The sequence below is a fragment of the Mugil cephalus genome, chromosome 2 (genome assembly GCF_022458985.1).
Source record: "Mugil cephalus isolate CIBA_MC_2020 chromosome 2, CIBA_Mcephalus_1.1, whole genome shotgun sequence".
NCBI classification, from domain to species: Eukaryota; Metazoa; Chordata; class Actinopteri; order Mugiliformes; family Mugilidae; genus Mugil; species Mugil cephalus.
This window is the reverse complement of record NC_061771.1, coordinates 14,349,747-14,372,579: the sequence shown is the minus strand read 5'-3', so window position 1 is coordinate 14,372,579 and position 22,833 is coordinate 14,349,747. Positions and strand designations below refer to the sequence as shown.

Here is a 22,833-nt window from a genome sequence, read left to right as displayed (position 1 = left end):
AATGGGATTTACGCGCCATCTAGTGCTGACATTGGCTTCTTTCAAATACTCCGTGGAGAACTTCATTACCCATAGTTCTTTGTTACTCAAAGCATCCTACAACTTCGCCTGGAATCATTATAAGTCGTAGTCCGTTTAATATCACCTTAACCAAGAGCGCATAAAATAGCCAGTGCTTGACTATCAATTAACAAGGAAAAATCGACGTTCACTTTGAAATACGAGACGTGTTTTTGAGCCATCCTAAAATAACCCGGATCTCGCGGGCATATTTGTAGGCAGCCAAAATCCGGGAGCGAGTGGGGTCCTTAGCCTTGGGTGTCATTGGTGAATGACCGAAGATGTCTCACAGCAGGTTGTTTGCCAAGCTGCTTTGTAAGTATTTTGACAAACAGTGGTTTTGACAACTTGAAATGTGTTTTGTAATATTTTAGTTTTTGTAACACGAGTATAGCCGCTAGGTCTGAGCATTGCAGGGTCACGCAGTCCTGCACTGAAAGCTCCCCTTGGTTGGCTGTTGCTTAGCTCCCATGCTAGTCCGCTTCATTAGCTCGTAGGGGTGCTGACAGTAACTTCAGCCGGTCGAGCTGGTAGGGGTTTGACCTTTGACCTTGCATGTCCTCCTTACTGAAATTTTGCCTTTTTAATAGCCAGTTTGTAAGAGGTTGTTATATTTAGCCTTCACCCAACAGTGTTTGGGTGCAGGCTATATTAGCTGTCACTTTGTTTGCAGGCATCACATGCTTGCACATTACATGCTTATAAGTAAATGGAGTTAAAGCTATTTCTTTAGAGTGTAGTTGGTAAGATGAGACAATGTGAATTTGGCAACTGTCAGTTTGCTAAGACGTTTAGCTCAGGTAGGCAACTGAACTTTGTTCCTCTGTCTAGGGCTATGAAGGCAGACCAAAGTTCAGTAATTTGGCTGCTGGTCCTTTGTTTCCTGCTAGTATATATTCTCCTGTTCAGGCATTGATCAAAATGTTAAGCCAGAATATGTTTCTTTGTTGAACGTAGTCTGAAACAACATTTTCACCTCGAGGATCATGTCAAGCTCCCTTGTAGCCGTTCAACTTTTGAACTTTGACCTTGTTATTAATAGTCTGCAGTTTTTGTCCGTGGCCATTGGTTCAAATCAGTGAAGTGACCAGTTTGTCAGGGTCTCGGTGTCATATCGTCTTTGTTCTTTGCAGAAACATCTGAATGAACCTTGCAGCAAATGTTTCTTTGTTATTATTAATTCATGATACAAAATGTCAGAAAGCAGGATGGAGAAAAGACCAATACAAGTTCCCAGAGCCCTGGATACCGTTTGAAAACTTGGAACAGGCAAATGTTTGGTATTTACTCAGTAGGTTTAAAAAACATTAATTCATTTGATCATTTTTGTGTTGGTTTGATTTCTCTTGACTGAATAACGGGTCAACAAACAGTTTGAATCATATCTTTTATTAATCTGAATATATATATATGTTGAAAACATGAACACGTCTGAGCAGTTGTTGTGCGTCATGCTTCTTACTGATACTTGTAACACTGTGGCATGTTGTTACGTAACACCCCCGGTATTTTTCTGATCGCTTGTCTCACAGGAGACGGACAACTTGAAGGACACCCAGTTGCTCTGTGATCTGCTTATTGTGTCTTAGCCGAGGATTTAACAACAGCTGTCTGCTACTGTACTACACATGGGAGCTCCTGCTGAACATCCTGTTTTACACATAGTTTATTAAAGTACATCACTTCCTGGCAAGTCACGTTTAGAAAACCTTGTCTGCGTAAATATATTGAAAGTGCTTCATAGTATTGTTAAAGTGAGAAGTCAAGGCCTTGTTGCTCAGCAACCATGGAAGACAGAAAGCAAAGCAGCAGAGAGTTTGTCAATGAAAAGCTGCAGGCTTTAAACTGCAGAGGTTAATATCTTTAAGGGAAAGGGAATTCACATTTAACCTTTCATTGTTCGCTGTAGAAAGAAAGAGCTTTCGTATTGTTAACATTACTTATGTGTCTCCCGTGTATGTAATAGCTTTATTATTGACCTCGCAACAATCTCTCCTTTTTTCCCCTTTAGTGCAGCAGAGTGGAGTCAGGCATTGTTATACGGGTTCAAGAAAGAACCTCTACATCACTAAGGACACAAAGGTCATCTGCCAAGGTTTCACGGGGAAGCAGGTTTGTACTGACAACTTTGTAATGTTTCACTTTAGATTACTGTAATCTTGTTGTGAAATCTCAGTTTTTCCTTACTGTTCACACACTTCCTCATGGTTTTGTGTTTCAAAATCTTGTGTGGCTGAGATTACCAGAAAGTAGAGCTTAGAAAAGTTTTTCAGGACTTTGTTTCCACCTACCTGTGGTGCAGCAATTTTTTAAAATTATGTAAATTGTGTCAAAATAATATAATGTCAATTATAGTTAATTTAATTTTTACTCTCCGCAATTCTTGCTCGACCCCCTTACAATGGAAATGGCTGAGTAACTGAGTACAGATCTACAGTATTTATTTATTTATTTAAGACATGAATTTGAAGTACGATTTAGGCAAAGTGTAAAAGTGTTTTTAATAAAGTCCAGACTAGACTAAAAGTTTTGCTGGTGATATAATCCAACTGTTGCTTGGCCGCTTGGAATTTTTTTTTTTTTTCGCATGGGATTAGTTTTACTTGGGTACCTCCGGTAATTTCTTATAATCACAGATGTTGTCTGTGATCTTAATCCCGTGAAAGTTATCTATGTCCGTGATTTTTACAGTAAAAATGACACTGCAGACTACCTACTATAATTCTCATAACACAGACGTCCTCTTATAATAGTTATCCACTGCGAATCAACATCATTTTTCTGCCTCTTGTCAGTTACAAATTATGAAGGATAATTCAAAGTTTGGACAGAAGTAACAGCGCAAAGTCAAGATGATGCTGAACTATTCACCTGTTTAGACGGATGAAATAATTAAATCAACCATTAATGTGTTCATCTACAAAGGTGAGTCTGATATAAATACTGACAGGTCATTGGTAATTCCTTCCCCGGGATCAATATTATCAAAAGAATATTTCTATCATCCATTATAATGGGCAGAGTAATTAAAATGTCTCTGACATGCAGTGTATTGAGGTGGAAAGTAGCACCACTAAAGCCACAACTACGGAACGTAAATGCAACGTAAATTTGAGTAAAACACAGTTTGTTTATCCCGTGTGTAGGTGCCACATGAAAAATAGACGTAGGGGCTCACATCTGAATCACAGGTCGTCCTCAGGTAAAACTAATCCCCTGTGAATAGGGCCTTAGTCATTAGTTTGGTCAGTAATAATAGGGCTTTAATGCAGTTTGTTGATTTGAGTCATTTTTTTGAGCTTAAAGTAGCTCAGGTGATTATCTTTGTTCCGTGTCCACTCAAGGAGAATAAAAACTCTTGGCAAAGCTGTTCAACAAGCCAGAAACATGGACCTTACAGATTTATGTCCCCCCTCTGTCCTTACTCATATTCCATTTTTCATCTTCCATTTTCTCCCCAACATAATAAAAGGTTGTTAAATATAGTTCCAGTGAACACTCCGGGTAATTAGAAAAGGATGAGGAATGAAGCGAGTGCTATTGAGTGCACGTCGTTGTGTCTCCCTGGCTTGATAAGCAAACCGTTTTTCAAAATTATTGTCCCAACATTTAGGGTAGTAATGACTGTCTGAAACAGCAAAGTTAGCAGGGTGAAGGAGTTTATTACAAATGGAGAAAAAGTGCTGATTCATAGCTTCTAATTCCTCTTAATAGGCTGGTTATCATTTTTACATTAGGGTCTTTTATTAGGACTTACAGTCACGATCCTCGCTGCTTTATCTACGTTGTTTCAGCATCTTCAGTAATAATTAACTGACTACGGACTGATTGGGTTTGTTCAGCAGAAAATCCCTTTGGGTCGACTTGATGCACTAATTTTCCGAGAAAATACAATTGGGATTCAGTCTTACAATAATACTTCTCAAAACACGATCTCGTCCCTTTACTGTTACTGCTGTTTTGTTTATTTCCATTTCAAATGAGCCCTGATGGTGACATTTGTACAAACAGCAAGTGGTAACATTTGAGCAAGATTGTAGGCACCGTTATCCTCCGCTTCACCAGCTCCTGCTAATGTTCTCATGCGGTTTCCACTCTGTTCCCTTAAATCTCTCAAAGGTCACTAAAATGAATCTTGTTCTACTGCAACGTAATGAATGTCACATATGTATCTGTCATTATCTGGCAGCAGACATTTCCTCATATGTCTCAGGGACTGTATTCAGAGTGTGTTTGGTGAGTCTGTGGTACAATCAACAGTGTTGTTCCACATAGACTAAACTGCTTCAATGGTCAGGCCACTGTCTCAGATATGCACTCGATGGCCACTTTATTAGGTACACCTTGCTAGTAAAAGGTTGGATCCCCTTTTGCCTTCACAACTGCCTTAATTCTTTGTGACATACTTTCAACAAGGTGTTGAGAGGTGAGATTTTGGTCCAAATTGACATGATAACATCACACAGCTGCTGTAAATTTGTTGTCTGAACATCTATGGTGAGAATCTCCCGTTCCACCACATCACAAAGGTGATGGTCTATTGGACTGAGATCTGGTGACTGTGGAGGCCATTGGAGCACAGTGAACTCATTGTCATGTTCAAGAAAACCAGTTTGAGATGATACGAGCTTTGTGACATGGTGCATTATCCTGCTGGAAGTAGCAACTGCTGGATATTTTCTCTTTTTGGGGCCATTCTCTGTTAAACCCTAGAGATGGTTGTGTGTGAAAATCTCAGTAGATCAGCAGTTTCTGAAATACTCAGACCAGCCCGTCTGGTACCAACAACCAAACCACATTCAGAGTCACTATCTAAACATTGCTGCTGACCCGACACCCACTCACTTTAGCGACAACACTCCTTGACTGCAGTGGCCACACCCAGCGGGACGTTTTTAAGGCTGCCACAAAGCTCCAGCATTGGTTGATATTGTGTTATGTAGAAGAGACGACTCTTTATTCAAATAAGGGTCCATGTACAATGAATATAAGACTCATGTATTTATAAAAGATATCATATTTTCTCCCAAATGTTTTAAATTGGTTTTCATTGTTGTTGCTTAAGTTTTCATTTTTTTAAAATAAGTGTGAAAATAAAACCTAATCACAGGGATGTTTACACTTTTTATGCCAATTGTCTTTAATTAAAGCTGCAGCTTCCAGTCAGCGTTGGGTTTGTGTTAATAGTGAACTGAATAATAACCTTTTTCTGTATTTGTGCTCAACCCGACACGTGCAAGCAAAACGTAAAACCGACGAAACTCCATATAATTTATGTGCTGCTACAACTTGGATTGAAGCAAGCGAGCTGAATAAAAAGCATCAACCGTGGCAGCTCAGCCATGACGCGCTTCTCTGTGGCCCACCGTGAAGTGACAGCATGTGAAATGTATTTGTAAACTCTGGTTCTTGGGAGATATTTCGCAGTCAGTGCCGGAGAATTTTGACTTGTTTTTCAAATCCTCTGCAACGAGATTAAACTAAGCCGACATCATTATTTATTCGCCGAGAACGCTCCCGACTCCCTCCCATTGAATATATTTACCGGTAGCTTCACCCGCCACCAGACTACGGCCTCACTCCTGTATCCATCTCTCTGCTGGGCAGACGCAAGTGATCAATCCTGGACGGTGGCGTGTGCCCTGCTTCCCCTCCTGTTTGCGATCGTATCTCAGCATTGGCGCTGTAGACGTGGCTGCGCTCCACTTCATTATACACACAAACTCTCTATATCTTCGCTTCACAGGGGACGTTTCACAGTCAGCAGTCGCTTGATTATGGCTCCCAGTTAGTCGGAGGAGTTTCCCCTGGTAAGGGCGGGAAGACGCACCTTGGCCTGCCGGTCTTCAACTCAGTCAAGGAGGTATGTGCGACTCCGTCATGGGTTAAGCCTGTTTAACTGTAAATATGTTTAAGAACTAGGATTAAAAGATGTAGTTTTGGTCAGATCTGCAGCAAACATCCTGTGATCATTCACAGAGGATTATTTTAGATGAAACATTAGGTGGCACTATTTCATAACTTTAGAATTTTCTGTCTAATTTTTCTTTTTCTTTTTTTTTTTTTTTATTGCACCACCTTTCCTCTTTCCTGTTCCTCACCTCAGGCGAGGGAGGGCACAGGGGCAGATGCCACTGTGATTTATGTACCCCCTCCGTTCGCGGCGGCGGCCATCATCGAGGCCATCGACGCCGAGATGCCCCTGGCGGTGTGCATCACCGAGGGCATCCCCCAGCAGGACATGGTGAGGGTCAAACATAAGCTGATGCGCCAGGGGACCACCCGCCTCATAGGCCCCAACTGCCCAGGAGTCATCAACGTAAGCCTGCACGCACACACACACACACACACACACACACACACGTTTTCTGTTTTCCTTTATGGCTGCGAGGGTCGAAAGAACTAATTTGCTCTCACGGGTCAGTGTGTAATTGAGATTTAAGAGATTGTGTTTTAGTCGGATGCATCGTGTGTTGGAGGTTGATAACACAGGTTTGTGCTTTAGATGTTTTTGAAACAGAAAAACGACGAGTAAAGAATCAGTTTAACGTCACACTTTAACGCTTTAAAGTCTCATCGTCTGTGTTTCATTAACTCTGCATTTTTCCGGACTGTTGACTTCACACACTGAACAATTTGTCGAATATTTCATAAAGTGAGCAATTGTTGATTCCATTATTTACACTCTGCACATCTTTGGACAGTTTATTTTAAAAATGAATATATACTTACATATATACATTCATATCTTCTTATTGTAAATCTTCCCGTCTAGTTTATTATCTCAACTACTGTGTTTGTCATTGCAACTGTTTGTGTTAAGATTCCTTGAATGTGTAACCTTGGCAGTAGAAGAGTATCGTGGTTCTTGGTTTGTCATCCTGGGAACTGAGTTTAAAGTTTAAGCTAATGGTGCCATGTTTATAATTGTATATAGTGACATTTAACTCAATAATCACCATCTTGAGCAAGTCACAGAATTGTTATTTATCTAAATTAAACTGCATCTTTTTTCTTTTTTTTTTTTTATAGCCTGGAGAATGCAAGATTGGCATCATGCCCGGCCACATTCACAAGAAAGGAAGAATTGGTGAGATTGTGTGTGAATAAAAAATCACAACCGAACAGTTGAGTTATATATAAAATTATTGGTTCAGTGTAAATACTGAAGGTTGTTTTCATTCAGAGTATTGAGGCTGAGTGACAACAAAAATTCACCTGCTGACTCAGACTTTTAAGCGGCTGGAGGAACAGAAAGATAAAAACTCCATACTTTTGCTTTCCAAATTGAACTTTTTTTTTCTGCAGCTCTGTACTTAAATCCTGGATATAACTTCTGCTGCCGACAGCTTGATAAGCAGCGTGTGCTGCTGCTGTTGGCCAGCGAACCTTTACAGGAAGTCTGTTTTATAGTAAATCGACTGTCATCGTTACCAGAGTAAAGACAGAACAGATGTTACAGAACTCTGTTATCATAGTGATCTGCTTTGTTTTTGCTGTCATGAAGGAATGATTAAGTCAGAATTGGACTGAAAGTAACAGCTTTATATGTTTTTTTTTTTTTACGCATGACTGAATTGTTTTTGTGCGTTTTTTTTTTTTCCTAAATATAAAAATGAACACATTAAGTTATTTTAGGGGGGTTTTGATAGAGAGAAACAGGAAGTTATGGGTGAGAGAGGGGGTCTCACACAGGCTGGGCTCAAACCTGCGCCCCTGCATTGAGGACCGTAGCGCCTGACTAGATTATTTTCAAAACTTTCTTTCAGGTATCGTCTCCAGATCGGGTACCCTGACGTATGAAGCTGTGCACCAAACTACTCAAGTCGGCCTGGGCCAGTCACTCTGTGTTGGTAAGCTACTTCTAACTTTTAACACATTGAAAAGCGCTCAGCATCTCAAACTCGTTTAATTTGAGCCTCGCTTTGAATGACAGCAAGACCTAAAACGTCACTGATAAAAAACCAGGTTTTAATCTCTGAACGTCTCACTGGATGCACACGTCACAAGGTGATCTACCAAGTTCACCTTGTGCTGAAACCCCATCACATGCAAATACGTTTCAGCGAATAGCTGTGATTTTTTTTGTGTTGTAAAGCCACTTTCCAACTTTGCAAGCCTATTTGTCTCAAGTCTGAGCATTAAAGGCTCTGCTGTCTTTGAAGAGCCCTTGAGAGATTGAACAGACCCATTGAGTGGCTCAGAGGGACGTAGAAACTTCGTGTGCCTATTTTCAAAGACTTTCTTCTGACAGTCGTAAGGATAATGTTTTTCATTTCTGATCCATGACTATTTCATGAAAAAGAAAAGCAGACAACATGTGACTGTGCAATAAAAATCTGAAGCTGGAAGAACCTCGGAGTGCTGTGCTTAAGAAATGGTTTCCTGATCTCCTTTGATTTAACGGGATTCTCCTTGAGCATTTATTCAGGTGTCTTTATAATTTTTACACATACTGAAGATCAGACAATCATTTTGCAATTAATTCAACATTTACTTTAAACCCTAAGTACACTTAGACTTCTCCGTTATCTGCCCATCTGTTTCTCATCCCGCCTTTCTTCCTAGAATAAACCACTCACGAGCTTGTCTTTGTAATAAGTTGCTGCTTTAATTAGCAACGCACGGAGCGTCAAAATTTGAACCGTGACATTGTATGCAACCACGTTGTTAATTGCGTTTAATAACTCAGACGTTATTAATTCATGTATATATTGCTTCTTACCGTCACTGTCGCTGAAAAGATCAGCATGTCTGTGTCCGTCCTGGATGCAGCTGTATAAACTGTTGCTATCAGCTGCGCCTGTTAAAAATTTACCAGAACATATGGACATTTCGTACACCAAATGTTTTAGGAAAACAAACTCTTTTGGCCAACTTATTTACCACCAGAAAATCGATATTAAGGAAGTGTTTGGACACCCAAATTAAATGAAAAACAACTTGGCTTCATTATTATTTAGACATTTTAATTATGGAGTATCCCCCAGCCAGACTTCATAAAGCCAGCGCTGCAACAGTATTAAATATTGTAGAGTTCATTAAGGGGGTTTATTGGTGGTTCTGCTAGTGACTTCTTCAGAGTATGACCTAGGGGCTTCAGCAAATTACAGTTAATACAATATTTAATATCACTGTCATCTTTGTTGCTGGTAATGTGGTTCTCTTAGATTATTATTCATGTACTTTTTTTTTCTTCCCCGTGTTGCCAGGTTTTTTAATGGTATGAATATAAATTTAGGTGACATTTTGTCTGTGCATATTTCTCTTGTGGAGGTTTGACCATGCTTTTATAGATCCTAGTGGAAATTATTCTTGAAAATGATTATGACACCCTAGTGGTTTGCAAAAGTCATGTTCCTCGGAGATGGAAAGAAATGCATCATTAAACTACCATGCAGAGATGAAGGTGGTTCAGGACGTTTAAAGTAAAACTGAAAAATGGCGTAGAATAGTGTTCCTATAAATATCCAGTTCAGACTAACTTAATCTCTGACAACCTGTCTCTGAAATGATTCTGCAGTCACTCTGTGGAGCTTCTCTTTGTCTTCTTTAACTTTGCAGTCATAGCTGTCGTAAAGTGGTTTCCACTTGCAGCGCATGTCAAAAGAGTTGGGAAAAATAAATCTCATTTTCAAATTCAACAGATCATCAATGGGTTCAGTTAAAATAACATAAGCCTTTCAGAACTATTGATAAATCCTAAATCAGACATATCTCTTCTGGTGGGGTGAGGTCAGTAAATGAACCATTTGGGTTCTGATTTAGCAATTAATCTAATTATTAGAGTAATGCTAGAGAGAGGAACGCTCAGATGGTGCATCAGACTGACAAAGCTGGTGACTAGCAGCATTTAGTAGCTGAAGAGGTGAATGTTTTTATTGGGAGTCGGTGAAACAAACTTTATGTTTTGTAAAAGTTTCTTGCTAAAAACATGGTTTTGAATTCATAATCCTTAGACTTAGACAGACTTTAATGATCCACAAGGGAAATTAATTGGTCAAAGTAGCTTAATTGTTACAAAAAGATGAGCTGTTATACAGCTGGATAGAGTAGGGAATTAGAGAAGTTCTGTAGCGTTCACTATGGAAGCGGAGCTGAATCATTCTGCTGGAGAGTGAGCTCCTCTGACCCTCTAATGTTTGGTGTAGTGGATGGGATGGGTTGTCTGTGATGGAGAGCAGTTTATCCAGTATCCTCCGGTCCCTCGCGGAGACAAACAACCAAAAGACCAACTACGTAGCTACAGAAATAGCCTGCACCCTACACAGACCCAGGGTCGTAGCTTGACGTGCAACTCCTCGGAAATGTAACAACGCACCGCAGCAACGCAGACCACAAGACCTGTGATTGGTCCACTTGATACTAGCTTGTTTCCACTTTAGTATTTCCGGCTGCTTCGCCATCTCCACAAATTTCAGATGGATTGTTTTGAGTCAATAAAGATGGAACAGATCAGGGAGAGGTTAACTGAGGAGGTTGTGAGATCTGTGTGACTCATCGTTGTAGAAATTTGCCAAAAGTAGAGGAAGTAAGTAGAAACAAAAAGACACAGAGCTGCATAATGTTTACAGAGCCAGCCAGACTAATATAAATGGCTAGCATCGCATAGGCTACATGTGAAGGTTATGGCATCCCGCAGGACATTAAATGAGCCATAAGTGTAATTCATCTTAAAATGGGAACAAAGTAGACATATGGGACTTTTACATCATAAACCACCATTAATGACACATACTCAGCATATGTACGTAGGCCAACATGGGCAAACAGGCCTAGTGTAAACTTATCCAGATTCCTGAAATCATATGTTTACATGCACACACATGAAAATGTAATGGTTCAGTCTGACCATAAGCAGGATACTGGAGTCCATATAAAAGCAGCCATTGTCATATTCTACTGTCGTAGAGTTTGCTTCCACCTCGTCCTTGTTTGACTCGGGCTGAGCAGCCAAGTGATCCTCAAATATTCACAGGGATTATCTTTTGAAACTGTTGAATATAAAACCAGTGTTTGCTTTGTCTCCTGCAAGGTATCGGCGGGGATCCGTTTAATGGCACAAACTTCATAGACTGTCTGGAGGTGTTCCTGAAAGATCCCAAAACGGAGGGCATCATCCTGATCGGAGAAATCGGAGGGAATGCAGAGGAGAATGCAGCCGAATACCTGAAAGAGCACAACACTGTAAGGAAGCAACACACTGAACACCCTTTCTTTGGCTTCACTCTCCTCGAGTGTCCTCTCATGAAGTGCTACACCTCCGCATATGCATCTGCTCATGTGAGAACTGTGTCCTTCTTCTGAATTAGCTTTCAGTTATGCTCTTTCAAACATGTCACCTCGAGAGAACAGTGGAAATCATCGCACATCAGGAACAAGACAGAGCTAAGAGCGTCCCTTTGCTTTCTGATCCCTGCCTTAGCCTCTCGCGCTCTTATTTTTCTGCGTCCATGTGATTTGTATGATCGCGATAAAGCCTGGCAGCTGGGATCACAGTGATTCATGGGAAGTGTTCTACAAACCAGCATTGTTTATGAACCTTTTATGATGTCTACATGTGATAAGGAGCTGTAGGCTGATGATTTTCTTATCCAGACTGGACGCATCTTAACTCGAGCAGGACTCAGCTCTGCATTGTGCTGCCTGCAGATTACTCTCAGCCTGTTACATTCCCAATGTGAACGCGTTTGTTTCTGCGTACGTGCCTTTGGTGCTCTTGAGCTGAGAAATGGATTTGATTTGCCCTCAGCTTCTCTAATGCATGCAAATCTCTCGCTGGCGTCTCAGGAGAATAACTTCTCTCACTCAATAAATAAAGTACAAACACCCGCCACCCCCCTGCAGTCATGATGGCAAGGGACAGTTCGAAACACATGAAACACGTGCGCGACAAACCACGGCAGAGTGCAGGAGTGAGCTGTAGATCTCCCAGTGAAAGTCAATTGTGTAGAACATGGTACATTAAAGGTATTCTTGGACCTTATTAACAGTCAGGAACAATACAGAGATGTCTTGAGACATTTTTTTTTTTTTGAATACATTTGAATTCAAGTCAGTGATTCACTAACACAGGGCTGCTCCCTGGAATGAATATCATGTTAATGCGAAGCCCAGTGTGTAGAAATGAGCAGCACACAAGCTCGGCGAAATCTCTGAATTAATAATGGATCTTTCATGTCAGAAGGTCTTCAAAACTTGATTTCAAATCGTTTCTTTATAAACGTAATAAGTCGTGGCTAAATATAAAATAATCCAGGTAAATTCATGAAGAACGGCGACAGAATAATGTCCTTGAAAATGACAACGTGCGTCACAGCAGCGACACCTCAGCACGCTTCTGTAATCTTTGTAAAACATTTTAAGTTAACTGAACTTGACAGCCACCGTGACAGTTTTTATTGAAAAGGACAGTAACGTGACGCACTTGTCACACGCTTTTGGATAAAACGTAAACAAAATAACCTCCCTACCCATCAAGGCTTTTGTTTGTCACGGGCTTAATGTACAGGTGCAGCAGCAGTGACTTGAAACTGTGACACGTCTCAACTGTGTAAAGAGCAGGCAATTTAAAGTTATATAAGATAAGACAAAAACTAGGAGCAGAATAAACAACAAAGTAAGTGTGATGAGGGATTGAAGTAGAAGTCAAAATGTCTGAATATAATGCTGCTGTTTGGATAATTGCGTTGCATTATGGTGGCCGGCCATTTGGGGCCGCTCCATTTATATCAGTGCAGAGCTGATGGCTTTTAACTGGGGGGTGAGAATCCACTCATTGCAGGGAAGAGACTAAGAATAGAAAGTGGCATCTTTTTATGCGGCAACTTGTTTTTTGGGAACCAGAAGTGACCACATGTTGGTGAGAGGGAGGTGCTGGGGTGGAGCAAGGGGTGAGTCAGAGCAGCTTATCGTTCGCTTCAGATCTGAGACGTCACTCAAACCAGGCATGCCACTGAACACACCTCCCTTTGAGGCCTAATATCTACCTACACTGATCAGCCACAACATTAAAACCACAAGAAGAATAGAATAGAGTGATAGTTTATTCATCCTCTGCAGCAGTAAGAGCAGTGCAAATGGAAGAGTGGTCACATATATTTTTAAGACTGGAGTAACATGCATTTCTGTGCAACAGAGCTGAGAAGTGGTGGTTCCAAACTATGTACAGTTGTTGGGGCATTTTTATATTACATTTTTACAAGGTAGCATTTAGCATTTAAACAGTAGCGTTCCTCTGACAGGGAAACTAAATAACATTGACCATATTAACATTTAGACCTGGCATTCATGTGGATGTTGCTTAGACATGTACACACACAAAAACGGTTTAGGAAGAACTAAAAAAAATTTTTTTTAAAAAATTAATAACAGCAAAGGTTGTTGACCTGGCCTCCAAATTCACTAATAACAGACAGGACACATTCAGAAGGACCATGTCCATCCTCTAATGAGTCACAACTGTTTCAGAGACCTACACAATATTAGGAAGGTGGTCATAATTAAAAAGTTACCACCAGCACACAGATCAGAAAGAGGGAATGTAGCTAATGGGGTGAAAAAAACTTTTGAGTTTTTATGAGAAAAGTTAACGATTTTTGAATGAGGGTCGTTCAGAGACTATTAAAGCCGCTTTAGTCCGAGTGTAAATATATAAATTAAGAGTAAAATATCCTCTCAGTTACACAATGCTGTTATAACTGTGGCAGAAGATTGTGTGTGGTTGTGGAGCACATTACTCATTGTAAGAATATGACTGAGAAAACATGTTTGTTTGTTTTTTTTTCCCTTAAAGTCGCAGCACTTCACATTAACTTGACAAATTCTGCAGGTCTGGACTCGATCCGTATCGAATGCTTGGTGAAATTAAAGGTCGGATGCCATGATTGATTTGTGTCATGCAGCATTAAATATATTGAGCCCCTATTTGAGAAAGACACATTATACCAATAGGTGAGGAGGTATCGATTTCAGCATCCGTCAGAGTTGCAGTCGAGTTACTGCACTGCACTGTTCATCAGCCGCTGCCTTATTTCTGGAAATTTCAAGAAAATAAGCTTAAACTTCCCACTGGGCCCTGCTGTCAGATTATATCACGCAGGGCATATTTCAACATTCAGTCTCTATCAAGTGGTGACACTTGCTATCACCAAAATAATATGTCACCCATATCAAAGGTCTTCCTATCATTGCCACGGTCTCAAAGGCTTTCTGAAGTCAGGAATAGGCTCCACGTAGACGTTACAGTTTGATTCATGCATATCAAGTAGGTCGGGGTATTTGGAGCCTAAGCTACCGTGGAGGTTTACATGTTTTTTTTCTAATTCAGCCTCTTGACTTTTAGCCCAGTCCGTCTCCACTGACCTTAACTAAACCCCTTGTAATTCGGCGAAAACAGTGTCTGAGGTTAGGAAAGTGTTGTCGTGTACACACACATGCGAGTTGCTCCTGCCGCCTCCCCGTCGTGTTTATAAGGCCATATAATTGTCTCAATTGGAAGCTTATGAATACAATTCCTCACTTTGTAGCAGGATATTTGTGCTCCATAGAACGGGGCCCTGCTGGCACACAGAGATGAGAAGTTGGAGAGGGAGGGAGGGAGGGCACACGATTGGTCTCATAATTAAGGTAATAAATCTGTTCGGCTAACAGAGAAAGACAAAAGACAGGTAAGGCGGATAGTTGTATGACTCCACTCCTCGTATGAATTGTTATTTAGTGTCCGTGGAGGCAGGGATTAATAGAGTAATTAAACCTCTTTCGTTTGAGGTAGATTTAAGACTCGATTCCCACGAGGATGCTTCGGTTTGTTTATCCTGCACGTGATTTGACTCCTGACTGCTGAGCGTGCTAATTTGTTTGGTGCGTACATTTTTCTGCGCATATAAAAACAGATGCTCTCAATTTACTTAGAGCACTTTTCAAGTGACGGTCTCCCTCTTTCTTCCTGTTAACATTAAATGTCTTGTTAGTGGGGTATTTGCAGCCAAGGTCCTCCACACGTCCCTGGCTGATAGACTGTACATCCTGCTGGTTTTTTAACAGGCAAAAATCATCCGCTTTTTATATTGGTGGCCACCATCTTGTTCCTGTCCGTTGTCGGGTTTGAATTTGGAGGTAAAATGGAAGTAGAAAGTGTCTGTCTTTGAAGGGCCTGGCCGTGTTAAAAATGCCACATTCGCTCTCTGAGAGCAGTCTGCCAGATGAGCCACAGCCTCCGTCTACCTAAGCCGTCCTCTGCAATTACGCTGTTATTCCTAAGTATGAAATATTAGCTGCTGTATGTGCGCACACACACGCACACACGCCAACGCTGTCCCTCTTTCTGGCTATGATGTTATTGCTGAAGATGAAATATTAGCTCTCCTCACCTTGGAAATGATCTTAACTGTTGAATATAACATCCATCAATGAGCGAGCAGCGTAGACAGGCGCTGAGCTAATCAGTGCCTGCATGACTAATTACCATTTCAGAAATGAGATGATACGAAATGGCAGGAGCCTGAGACCCTATCTGGTCATACACCAGCCCATGCAATTAAATGGCTTGATTGACCCTTTGTTTTAATAATGCAAGCTGAGACAGAGATGGCTGGTTAGACAAGCTTGTTATCATGGGACTCTGCAGTGGGAGGACATGGGGTGTTTAATTTCTAATGAATGAATAAAATGCAGGTGCAGAAAGCTAATTCTCTGTTTTTATGCAGCCCCCCCCCCCACTTCCCTTGATTTGCTGCCTTTCTTCCAACTTGGTCGTCTCGCTGACGGTGCTCAGACGTCACACTCTGCCTTGAGCTCGTTCTCCTTCTCCAACAGTCGTCACCTCAGTTTACACTCATGGTTTTTCCATTTCCTAGGGTGCTAATGCAAAGCCCGTGGTGTCCTTCATCGCGGGACTAACCGCTCCCCCCGGGCGTAGGATGGGGCACGCAGGCGCCATCATCGCTGGCGGAAAGGGTGGAGCCAAAGAGAAGATTGCAGCCCTCCAGTCTGCTGGAGTTGTGGTCAGCATGTCCCCTGCTCAGCTGGGCAGCACTATGTCCAAGGTGAGTCCTTTGTCCCAAGTGGGTATTCCAAGGCTCCAAGATAATGCTCATGAGCAGAAGTGGGTTGTGACCATTAAAGTACATTTTCAAGTTTCTTCTTGTTGAAGGTTCTTGTAGTTGTGTGTCTTGTAGTGGTGTCTTTATATGTACCATATCTCTACTCATTGCTTTGCACATTTTGATTGTAGAAAATTGGATAAGTTTATAAACCGCACACAGTGATACATGTGGACCCTTAGACTCTGACAGATGTAATTTGTATCCAAGTCTGAATCCATTCTTCCCAGATGAATTCATCAAGCTGAGGGCTACATTTAAATAAATCTGCAGGACTTGGGCACCGATGACACTAGTTGCTCGTCAATGCTCTCCTTCCAGCTTCACATCCGTTACTCACGTTGGAATAACTCTTCAACTCATTATTCATAGATGTAGAGTACGTAGCGTATGGAAGAGAAGAATCATACCTTTGTAATGAAGCCTGTCACTTATTATTTTTTTCCTCCCAACATAGCAAAGTAATCCTCAAACTTCCAATCATTGATTCCAGTTCTCCTCTCACTTCTCTAAGTAGCTGTTGCTTCACAACGTAAGAGAGACCTACATAATACTAGGAAGGTGGTCATAATGTTATGGCTGGTCCTTGTATATCTCCACTGCCAGAGATTATAGCTGAGATTATGAAATTAACCTCTGACCTCCTAGTGAGTGGTAAAAAGCCAAAGACATAAATAACACTTGGATGGTGCCAGATTTCCTTAGAATGTGTCTCTTTTAATTAGTCATTAATCACTCACTCAGTTTTGATACTAATATAATTTGCAGCAAACACTAACATCCTTAAGCTTAACTACTTGAGGTGTTGAATGCTCAAGTGTAACCAAGTGTTGTGGTAATTTAATTTTTAAGTGAGTACTTCCTTTAGCACTGATCATAATAATGTAATAATTGTACTGTTTTGGGGTGCGCGGGACCACATTCAGTTTTAATAGCCAAAGCTTAATTAAATTAAATATTAAATAATCCAATTTCAGCACTCCATCAGATACGCTTCTCATTATGTTAATGTGATGTGAGATTTGGACCATGAATGAGCATCTGGGGTTACGTTTGTCACATTCAGGCTACATTCAACACCTTCACCTCCTCATACGTAACTGTGATCAGTTACATGTGTTACAGCATTCACACGTTACATGTGTTTGTTTGTTTGTTTTAATTCTCACACTTTAAAGGCAGTTTAAAAACCTTCCATCTCAAATTAACATTTTCCAGATGATGTCTTGTAAAAACACGATCTAAAAATACACCCATTTGCCAGTTTATTAGGTACACTAGTAAAAACGCATGCATTATAATATGTCAGTCCTGCATTAAGTTGAACTTATTGAAAGTTATGGCACTAGTATCCCACTAATAATAGGTGAAACACAACAAAAAGGTCTCATGTGCCCTGTTGTGGACTAATCAGAAGTAGTTTTCAATAAACTTTTATATAGATGGTTTAAACTAAAACATTAGTGACTAATCTCCATGATTAATTCAGTCGTTTTTATCTGCATCCTCCATACAGTGTAAATAGGCACTGAACTCAACTTCTTCTGTTGCTCATGTGACACATATAAGTTATATTCTGACTGATGTTTTGGGGCTTGTAAAAGCTCATCATTTAATGGGGTCACTTTATATAACATCCATGAATAGGTTTAGTTGGACATTTCTAATCAGAATGACCTCAGTTGGGTTGAAGAAATATTGTCCATATAAATGTAGCCAATGTTGGAGAATTAAAAATATAATAACATTAAATGGTCAGATACACATTTGTTTGGTCCAATTTTTCACTTCATTAAAAAAAATGTTAATAGAGTTTAGTTTAAAAGAAGACACTGGATCAAGATTTCTTCCACTTGTAGCACGGTTTTTCATCACAGAATAAAACGTGAGGTCGGTTTCCTGGAAACGTCTTTTCTTTTCCTTCTCTCTGGGAGTAGCAAGGTTGAGATTGAACTTTTAATGCACTGTAAAGAAAGGCAGAAATGAATAAACGCTGCGTTGACAGTGGCTGACTTGGCGCTACTGCTTCTTTATTTCAGTTTATCTCTGGGGAAGCGCGGTTAACAAGATGTATAAAAAGTGAAAGCATGTATTACACCCATTCATCATCTTACACTTTCATTACCACTGCTGGCACTACTGCACGCTGATATAGATTTACATGACTTTTTTCCCCCCAAAGTTTAATTCATAATCATTGTGTGTAATGATGAAAAACGTGATGTACGGGCGCTCATTTTGCCGCACGCTGTGTTCATGCGTCTCTGTTAATCTCATTGACCGCCGCTATCGAAGCAATAACATGTTAAGAGAAGCAAGGAGACATGTAATGCTTTATGTGTGGAAAGAAAACGATGAGTCCAGCACCAGTTGTTCAGTGGGAGGAGGACTTTTCTGCAGCATGAACGGCTACATACGAAAGTGGCTACGTGCTCATAATTAATCAGATTTGAATATTATATGAAAAATGGCTGAAAACATAGGATGGACGTTGTTGAGGTTTCAGTAAAATGTCTAATAATAATATTCACATCACACACCAGCTATGACAAATAAAATCACATGGAAAACCAGAAAGATGGTGTCCCCTCCACTGTTACCACTGTAACATTTCTATTTCTAGCATTTTGACAGTTTTGTGTTGGTGTCATATAGGACAGTGGTTGCCAACCCCAGAGGGGGGGGCGCCAAAACTTGTCTGATATGAGCTCACCTAAAAAAAAAAAAAAAGTTGAGGTGGAGTATTGTCAGGTTGGAGCAGTCCGTTGAGTTCGTCTTCCAATGCAATAAGAGTAAGGCAGCTTTCCTTCTCCAAACTAACACCACCAGCCAATCAGAAGCAGAGTGGGGGTGGGTCTTTGGACGCTTGGTTGAGATCCAGCTGCATCTGCATCTCATCAAAAATGAGCTTTGAGTGGTCAAACTCAGAAATCACTGCTTCCAAATTTAAAAAAAATAAATAAATGAAAAAACCTGCTGAACATATTTTAATGTTCAGCAAATGGTGATTATTATTAATATTATTTCTCCTCCAAGTTTGCATGTAACGTGCATGCTGTGCTGTCGGGTGTTTTGTGTGTCCTAACTGCAAATAAAGAAAAAACAAATAATAACAAAAGTAATAATAACTAATATTAAATGTTAAGATGTAAATTTTGCAATTAAGCTGTAGAATATGATCTACAGCTTTTCGTGTAAATGGAATGCTAATCAAATTAATTAGGCCCCCGCCTGCTTTTCTTAGATACAAGTGGGGGGACTCTAAGGAAAAAAGATTGGGAACCACTGACTTAAGTATTTCTGATTATCATTTTTTTTTTCACCCAAATGTTCTGCTTCATTTTAGCTGTACTGAGCCATAGTTTTTCTTATTTACATTTATTTCCTACAAGGTCTTGTGCAGTTAAACTGCCTTCCTGTATTAAGTATTCATTTCAAAATGACGCTAAAAAATATTTCTATTTATTGAGAGTATAACCCTCAAATAGTAATCTACTTCAGGACAGTGTGACAAATGATAGAATCAGATGCTTCTGTTGATGAACTACGGTGGAAGTCTCACACAGTCCTGTGTGAGACTGTGTTAAGAAATGGATTTATTTACTAAATTGTTAATGCGATGTTCTTGTTAAACCCTTTGAATAAAATCCGATCTACGCCTGAATCTCCCATCAGCTTTACATCAGCCACATTATTGTTCAAGTGTACAAAGACTTATGGACCCGACTGCAGATGATATTTATATAATCTTTTCCTCAGCTGAGAGAGAAAACAAGGACGAAACACAAATCAAGAAACCTCCCTCGTGAAACCACAAAAAAAAGTTTAAACTTTGTGGAGGAATTTGTCTTTGTGTCGGTCCCTGTGTCTAACACAAAGACTAAATTAAATATGCAGCGCTTGCGACAATATCCAAGGACAAGATCTCAGCGTACTCATCTGTGTTTATCTGAGAAGGACTTAATTCGTATGCGAGGTAGAATAATTATGACCTTTTACTTGTTGACAAAATATCTGGGACGTGTAATCACAGACTGCATTATCTAGTCCCGCTCGATACCGCCAGAAAAGCCTGCGCGCACGGATGTGAGCAGACAAAGAAACGTTCAATGTCAACATTTGTGTAATAAATCCAACAGTAGAAGGAGGCACATGGAGCGTATTTACAATGCCGCCGCTCCTCGTATATCTCCTTGTACGGCCCGGAGTTGTCATCGCTACTTTGTAAATGTCGCGCTTTTCCTTCACGTCATGTTTGCTTCTGCTCTCCTCACTCTCAGTCCAGGGTTGTTTTCACCCGTCACTTTTGAGTAGCATCCTCTACTTTGCTCATTTTACTCCCTCTTTTCCTCTTGACTTGATCTGACCCCCTTTCACAAAACAATACTGTTTCCCCCTCTCCATCACCGATAGATCTTCTCTTTACTTTGGTGCCACAGTTCTTGTCTCAAACCCCTGAGTTAGTGTCTGCTGAAATAGACCAGAGAAGCCACCCTTCCTCCACCTTTATTCTTGTCACTCTTTCCATCCCATTACCCTTTTTTTGTCCTCTCATTTCCTCTACAGCTTTCTCCCAAATTACTGAACCCTGTTTCACTCCCTTTTAACCTAACCTCATCTGTAAGACAAAAAAAAAACATCTAGTGAACAAGGCCACAACTCTTCGGGTTACATCCCACATCTAAATGTCGTCCTTCTCAAAAAAAAAAAAAAAAAAAAAGTTAGGACAGGATCGCCTCCCATGCATTTCAGATTTTTCAAACGGGCACTTTTTTTTCCTCCTCAAGGTGGCAGTAGATCTCCAGGCATCCACAAGCCACCGGAAGAATGGGCCGACATGAGCATGAGCACTTGTGTGTTCTGCAGAGCTGATAAATGACATTTGCATTAAGTTACTTTCCCCCTGTGGAATGGGAAAATTCTCTGGGAACGACGTATTCGATCATCCCACGATTTGTGTGATATTTCCCAAATTGAATATGTAAATAGCGGCGTCCTTTTTAATGGCGAACATAATGCTTTCTCATTTATAGTCACATGGTTGGACTGTGCTGATAAACACAGCAACTATAACCTCGCATCAATCAGATGTTTGCAGATGTGTCACCCCCCCCTTCTCCATCAATCACAAGGAGTGAGCTGTTTTAATGTTGACAACTGGAACGTACTGACGCGTACGCGCTACGTGATTTGCACTCTCCAGGAAAAACAACAGGCACTCCAGAGCTTTGGCCGCCTTTGTTCCCACCCTCTCAACAGCAGATCTGATACTCGGGATCAAAACAGAGCTGTGTGAATTCTGCATGAATAAATCATTCACGTCTGTCTTTCTGTCTCCCTTCATTTCACGTTGCTTCTTTTCTTTTCCCTCTGTTGTCCGTCTCTGCAGGAGTTTGAGAAGAGGAAGATGTTGTAAATTGTGCGAGAAGGCAACTGACCTTTTACCCCCCCCCCACCCGCGCCAGAATTGAGACGAGCAGCCGGATTCAGGAGGTGGATATGCCCTGCAGTGTCTGAACACCCTGATCATTTCAACTGCGAAGCGCACATACAGTGTTTATATTGTAATTTCTGCCATGAACATGTACCTTGCACATAAGGAAAGAATAAAACATCACTGGCCTCCTAAAGAACTAATTGTACACAATGTAGTCGCTTTTTAGATGTGGTTTATGTGTGTGTGTTTTTTTTCCTTCCTCCACACAGTGTGTGCAGCTGAAGAAAGTATGCCGTAGTGATCAGTTTCATTCTGTTATGCTCATGCTGTAAGATGTATTTCATTGCCCGATCCACTGGCTGCCCACCTGAATAAGAAGTATTTCTCATTTCATTTTCCAGATGTGTTGTGTCTGTACTTTCTCTTGTCACAAACGGACGATTCTCATTATTGAATGAGTTGTCCGTCTCCAGTTTTAGAGCTGCTCGACTCAAGGAGTGTCAAACTTTACATAGATGGGGATGTAGAAGGCATCGCCTCTTTCTTTAACAGAGATCTAAAAACAAGAAATCATCGCATTACTAGGCCAATCAATCAGTCCATGTAAAGATAAGTGGTGTTGCCACTGACTTTTAGTCTTTTAGCAGGAAAACTAAAAAAGTTCAAAATGGAGGAGGCTATCACCAGGATCTTTGGATTCAGTTTTTAGCCCCAGAGGTTGCCACTTTGTTGCATCATCCATTTTAGTTTTTGCCTCCTCTGATAGTGTATAGACTGCTCCACAAAAGAAGTTTTAGTAGAAAAGATTCGAGTACTGCATGTTTTGTGTCTGTCAGCTTATTAGTTGAGAGGCCTTATTTGCCCTTGTTAACGAATAGCCGGAAAAAAATCCAGAGTAGAAGTCATTGCGTCACGTCCAGTGAAGCTCGATATGTACGTGGAAAATGTGTTCCTGGAGTGTAGTTTCCACAGACAAATCACTCTCCACTACCACACCTACTATAGGTTGTTCAGCTGATCAAACACTTTGAACTTTTCGGTATCTTCCTCAAGCCCATTTCTGAACCATTTTTGCTTTGTGGCAGGGCTGAAAGGAACCACTGCCATCAGGGAATACTATTTCCCTGTACATGGTCTGCAACAGTACTTATGGCTCAAGAGGTAGAGTGGGTCCGGGGGGGAGCAGTCAGTTCGATCTCCGGCACATGTCAAAATGTCGTTGAGGAACACGCT

The 22,833-nt window shown here is 40.7% G+C and overlaps 1 protein-coding gene across 1 annotated transcript; it reads left to right on the top strand.

The window, feature by feature from the left end:
- Positions 1-214: 214 nt before the first annotated feature.
- On the top strand, positions 215-21,993 carry suclg1 (succinate-CoA ligase GDP/ADP-forming subunit alph). The gene is made up of 9 exons (XM_047579218.1): positions 215-375; positions 2,072-2,172; positions 5,807-5,923; positions 6,167-6,379; positions 7,093-7,150; positions 7,830-7,913; positions 11,096-11,247; positions 15,918-16,106; positions 21,553-21,993. Exons 1-9 carry the CDS (start codon positions 342-344, stop codon positions 21,577-21,579), a joined length of 975 nt encoding a protein of 324 aa, XP_047435174.1. The 5' UTR covers positions 215-341; the 3' UTR covers positions 21,580-21,993.
- The last annotated feature ends 840 nt before the right edge of the window (positions 21,994-22,833 follow it).

Bases quoted from the DNA above. Each gene is read 5' to 3' on its own strand.
- suclg1 (XM_047579218.1), top strand. From the start codon at position 342: ATGTCTCACAGCAGGTTGTTTGCCAAGCTGCTTT. The intron at 2,173-5,806 runs GTTTGTACTGAC...TTCGCTTCACAG, and splicing joins AAGGTTTCACGGGGAAGCAG to GGGACGTTTCACAGTCAGCA. The intron at 5,924-6,166 runs GTATGTGCGACT...TCCTCACCTCAG, and splicing joins TCTTCAACTCAGTCAAGGAG to GCGAGGGAGGGCACAGGGGC.